The 5,940-nt window shown below is 43.5% G+C and overlaps 1 protein-coding gene across 1 annotated transcript; it reads right to left on the reverse strand.

The window, feature by feature from the left end:
- Window positions 1-1,364: 1,364 nt before the first annotated feature.
- On the reverse strand, window positions 1,365-2,801 carry LOC116909289 (microfibrillar-associated protein 1-like). The gene has a single exon (XM_032912828.1). The coding sequence runs from the start codon at window positions 2,681-2,683 to the stop codon at window positions 1,367-1,369; it is 1,317 nt and encodes a 438-aa protein (XP_032768719.1). The 5' UTR covers window positions 2,684-2,801; the 3' UTR covers window positions 1,365-1,366.
- Between the last annotated feature and the right edge of the window lie 3,139 nt (window positions 2,802-5,940).

Consider the following 5,940-nt stretch of genomic DNA (forward strand, 5'->3'; position numbering starts at 1 on the left):
CTTTAATGCCAGCATTCCAGAGGCATTTGGACTAGCCTGGTCTACAAAGAGAGTTCAGAGCCATCCAGGTCAACACAGTGAGATTGTCTCAAAACAGAACAAAATGATATTTTAAAAACACAAATATCTTAAAAGTGTTAACAAAAGGAATGTGGTTAGTTCTAGAACAAGCCCTGGTTCTGTACAGTCATTCATTCAGATTTTATGGTAAAATCAGATTATAATTTTTATGAATGACACAAACTACTTACAGAATAAATTACAGAAAAATTGTTAGCTTCCTAGTCACATTGTCTTCTAGTCTTTCTGCATACAGTCTCCTATTGTAAGCCAGTGTCATTCTTTTTTTCCCCCCACATAACATAAAGAATATTTATTTAGAAAAGTAAATTCAGCACCCCAAATGCAAAAACAGGTTGGACTGCGCTTGGATTTCCTGATAGCCTACTCCTAACTCTAAGGAAGAAGTAATGTGCCATCCATTCACATGCCCAGGTATCTGATCCAGGGTGGAAAAACAAACTCAGAATAGTCCCAAGTCAATATGGGAAGCCATGGTAGAGAAACCTAAGATTTCTCAGGAATAGTTTTAGGTGAGAAGCCTCTAATCCTACCTGATTATTGCTTTTCTGCAAGTTTCTCAGTATGAGTCCAAACCTCTTACAAAGCACCTTCAAACATGTTATGGCCTCAAGTCTAGAAAGGTCTATTCAAGAACTATATAAATAATGGTTAAAGAAAATTGAGGACCAGATCTCCTTGTGTGTTGTGTGAAATATTACAAAACCATCCCACGTTATCACCGGCTTGGCACTGGCTGGTGGTCTCAGTCAGTCTCCAGCCTGGTGGACAGGGCGAAACTGCATTCTTTCCTTTTAGTCAAGGCCTGTCTCACCTAAACTGGCTCTGCCTCTCTGGAGCTCCTAAGTAGCTCTCTCTCAGGCTCACTAAGTCCCAAGGCTGGCTGTTGCCACGCATGCCTCACACTTCCAAATTCCTGCAGCAGGCTGTGGTGTATTCTTGTACACCACACTCTGCCACTGTACCTTTCTCTGGAACCCAGTTGAGTCGCCATGTGAAGAAAAATACCACACAATCTTAGTTTAGAATCAATAGGTAACACAATCGCTGGGCGCAGAACCTAGCATCCTAATTTTGTAAGCTATTCTACGTTATGCTACCTACATTGTGCCTCCATGATCTCTCCTTTTCCAAATGGGAGTTCCTTTCTCCTGCCTCCCCTCTTCCTCTTCCAGACCCGGAAGTCCCGCCTACTCGCCCAGTGATTGGTCCCTTGAATTCTTTATTCATTAGGGGAAAGTTCTGCCACACTTGTGTCCCACAGTTGGAATAAGTATGTAGAAGCCTAGGTGGTTTTCCTCTTCTTAGCAGATGGTCGTTCAAATACATCTCGTACCCCTGCTGCCTTTTGTTTAAAGAATTTTGTGTTCTGTGCACTCTCTTGGCCCCATGCAGAGTCAAAGGAAGTGGTATCTTGATCCACAAGGTGGGTGTACTTGGTGCGACCGGACCGTCCAAAATTCTTGACCTGCATGACTTTTGGAAGAATAGTTTTGTTGAAATGGTCCTCAAGAGTGGGTGCGCTAAAATCTCTCTTGTAGACTTCTTCATCCTCATCCATGAAGAAGGCACCTCGATGATAATACTTTTGTAAAAACTTGTATTTGCCTTTCACAGCTTTGTTGGTAATGACTTTGCCATTTGCCCGAAGTTCAGCCCGCCTCTCTTCCTCAGTCAGGTTTCTCATGCGTTCAATTTCTGCTTTCTCCTTTTCAAGCGCTTCTCGGTCTTCTCGGTCTCGCTTGATTCTTTTGAGCTCTCGGACCTTCCACGCTTCATACTCCTCCTCGTCATTTTCATCATCGGTATTGAGTGCATCCAGGGCGGCAAGGGACCGCTTGTTCTCCTCTAGCTCTTTCTTGGTCTCTTCTTCTACAATCTTGAGGGTGTACTTGCGCCGCTCCTCAGCCATGCGTTTTGCTTCCTGTTCCAGTTCCTTCTGCTTCAATGCTTCAGCTTCTCGTTCTTGAACTGTCACCCGATCCTTCTTTCGAATGAAGACAGGCTTAAGTCGAGGCTCCATTTCATCTTCACTGTCTGTGTACTCCTCATACTCAGACTCTGACTCTGACTCCTCCCCAGAGCGTCCTTCATCTTCCACCTCCATGACTTCCATCTCTTCATTTTTCCTCTCCTGTGCTCGCTGCCGCATCATGCCACGGCGCCGCTCTATTTCTTCATCGTCAATTTCTTCCTCTTCTTCCTCACTACTATCTTCTCGTTCCATACGCCAAGCATCTCCTACTTCTGAGTCACTTTCTCCTACTACTTCAGGTTCCACTATTTTTCTGTGTCGAGCCAATCTCTCTTCCACATCTTCACTAATGCGGTTCTGTAAACGCCGAAGTCGGGGGTCACTAGATGAGTCCTCCTCCTGTTCCTCAGGCTCTGCTTCTTGTTCCTTAGCTTTCTTAATGAACTGAAATTCTTCATCCTCTTCATCTGAGGACTCCATAGGGGCATAATCTGGTCTTTTTCCGGACACATAACGTTTTACCTTCACTTTTTCCATTGAAATCTCACCTTTCTCATTGCGAACTGGGACGGCCCCAGCCGTAGACTGAATGGGCGGCTGCTTCATGAGTGTGCTTGGGACCGACATGGTGACGGCTGCCGCGGAGACTCTCCAAAAATGGACTGAATCCCAACAACAAAGAGCAAGAAACAGAACACCGCTTCCCACTTAGCTTTGTTCGACACTGCTGAGCGACTGCAGAGCAACTTCCGGCAAAAAGTAGTGGAACCGGAAGTATATACCAGAGGATTGTGGGAATTTGGAGACATGCTGAGCATGGACCACTTAAAGGGCTAGACTGAAATTTGCACACCTTCATGGGCAACTTTCCCGCCTTCAACCGTTCAAGATTCCGAAGGTTCTTCTGGCTGACAGTTGCTTCTTTTGGGTTTTGGTAAGGTCTAGGAAGGTTCGGATTAAAGGTTCCATTTATTATGTTTTGAAGAAACCGAACAGATTACGAGGGGCTGTTTGTGCATATTGTTGAAAGTTCAGAAGTGTAATGAGTTTGATTTGGATAAGTGGGTCACACTTGTAATCTTGGCATTTGGGAGGATGAAACAGGATTGCCACGTTTTGGAGGCCAGTCCGAGCAACAGTATAAGACCCCAAATCCCAAAGAAGCAACTGTCTGCGAGAAGAATCTTCCAAATCTTGAACGGTTGAAGGCGGGAAAGTTGCCCATGAAGACGCACAAATTTCAGCCTACCCCGTGTCATTCTTAATGTCTCTTTTTCTCCAAGCTCTGACCAAGGTTTCTGATTCAGGTTTCTGCCTTGACTGTCTCGAACGTTCCTAATATCTCCTTAACTGGCTTCCTTGGCTTTTCTACCACTTCTCATTCGGATTCGCGCATCACAATTTAGGAAGTTGAAGTAAATACAATACAGCTCAGTTTGTTCCCTTGCCAGGCTCAAAGCTCACCAAAGCCCGTGTTCAAGAGCTTTCACGGAGTGCAACCCCTAGCCTTCCTGATGTTAACCTGGCTTGTACTCTTTGATTCAATAGACTTTGACTGAGCTCAAGAACTTTTGGTAGGCTGCGGGAATTCAAAACTGGAAGAACATAATCTCTCTCTTTAAATTGCTTGTCTCGGGGGTTGGGGATTTAGCTCAGTGGTAGAGCGCTTGCCTAGCAAGCACAAGGCCCTGGGTTCGGTCCCCAGCTCCGAAAAAAAGAAAAAAAAATTGCTTGTCTCGGTGAGAATGTAGGCTTATAATACGATGCAAAACAGAAAGAAAATAGTCCTGAATAGATGTAGTTGGAGAGGCAGTATCTGACTGTCCAGAGACATCAGAAAAGGGCTCCTCAGAGAAAGTTTTGACCTGAGTGAATGAATAAAAGTACCAGGGAATCACCAAGGGGGGGATGCGGGGTGGGATGGGGAGGGGGAATCCAAGCAAAGGACGCAGGACACAAGGACAAGGAAGGTAGGTGGTGTCTTCAAGAATGGGCAAGCAGTTAAGTCCAGTTGGAGAGGGAAGTATAACAGGGTGTACAGGAAACTGAGAAAAGATACTCTATAAAAACCCTTTCTGAGTACACTTGTTACATGAATACAGTTCCAACCCAACCTACAAAATGACTTTAAAACTTGTATAGATATAGAGATTGAATAACCAAAAGAAAATTTAAAGGCTAATGGGGCCCTGGGAGGTAGCTCAGTTAGTAAAGTGCTTGAGAACCTGGATTCAGCACACACATAAGAAAACTAGACCTGGAGGCTTAGTGCTGGGGGTGGAGAGCTGAGGGAAAGGGCAGAAACAGGAGAATCTCTGGAGCCAAATGGCCAGCCAGCCTAACAGAGTGAGCTCTAGATTTAGGAAGAGACCTTATCTCCAGCCTTAAGAAAACATTTTAAAGTTTAAAAAAAAAAAAAAAAGGTACAAATTGATTGAGGAAAACACCCAGTGTTCATCTCTCATCTCCACACACCTGCATATACATATGCACACACACACACACACACACACACACACACACAAAACACACCTGCACTACATACACCACACCCAGGAATAATGCAAAAAGGAAAAAAAATTGCTTGATTAGACATTTAGACATGTAAAGGTCTAAAATTTATGGCTAAAACTGTGGCCAGGTAGGGATTTGAGAGACAGATAAACAGAACAGGAAAGCATGGAATAGATCAGGCAGATGCTCCTGGAATTGTGAATGTGCATATGTGCAGTCAAACCAGGATCAGAATGGTGGGTTCTTCAAGGACAGTATTGGAAGCACCTGAACATCTTAGGAAATGTATTAGATTCATTTTCTTTCTTCACTGTCCACAAAATAACCAGGTCAGCAGGGTCTTGTGAGGCAATGATGCTAAGTTCTTTATAGCTGTGCTGTGGGATATGGTTAGTGGTCCAACTCTTAAGTAATTACTGGACATTTTAAATGGAGCTTCATGCACCGAGGGACCATATTTTCTCTTTTAATGGACTGAAATTTAAAATTAAACAGTTATTGTGGTCAGTGTCAACCACATCAAAGAATATGGCGCTGTACAAACTAGTAATCCTATTAATAACATAAGAAAGAGAGGCTGGGGGTTGGGGATTTAGCTCAGTGGTAGAGCGCTTGCCTAACAAGCACAAGGCCCTGGGTTCGGTCCCCAGCTCTGAAAAAAAGAAAAAGAAAAAGAAAAAAAAAAGAAAAGAAAAAGGAAAAAGAAAGAGAGGCTGGAGAGATGGCTCAGCGGTTAAGAGCACTTGTTGCTTTTGCAGAGGAACTGGGTTCAATTCCCAACACCTACGTGGTGACTCGCAACCATCTGTAACTCTCGTTCCAGGGAATCTGAGCCGTGCTCGACTTTCTTAAGTACCATACATGCATGGTCAAAACATTCATACACATAAAGTTTTAAAATTAATACAGAAAAGAAAAGCTACCATATCGAAGCATGGTGGGACATACCTAAAATTCCAGCATTCGGGAGGCTAGGGGAAGAAGATTGAGAAACAGGCAAGCTTGGGTGGGGAAGACAAGAATAAAATATAAATACATACTTACATAATCTCGAGGCAAAGGCATTTTAATATAATATCAGAAATGGAAATCATATAAGAAAAAGGAGACGTAAAACTTTAGGCCTAAAATTCAATATATTAAAAGACACAGGTAGGAGAAAATCGCCAGTGGTAAATACACCAGTAGTAAAAGATGGGTATTTTTATGTATAAAAATTGCCAATTAGTACATTAATTGTGAATTCGTCAATAATAAACGAAAAGCAAGTGAAAGGTCATAGAAGCATGAATGGTGTTAGCCAGACAGGTCAGCAGGTGATGGTGGCTCTCACAAAACCTCCCAACCTGAGCTCAGTCCCCAGGACCCAG

Source organism: Rattus rattus, chromosome 9 (assembly GCF_011064425.1).
Source record: "Rattus rattus isolate New Zealand chromosome 9, Rrattus_CSIRO_v1, whole genome shotgun sequence".
NCBI classification, from domain to species: Eukaryota; Metazoa; Chordata; class Mammalia; order Rodentia; family Muridae; genus Rattus; species Rattus rattus.

Bases quoted from the DNA above. Each gene is read 5' to 3' on its own strand.
- LOC116909289 (XM_032912828.1), bottom strand. From the start codon at position 2,683: ATGTCGGTCCCAAGCACACTCATGAAGCAGCCGCCCATTCAGTCTACG.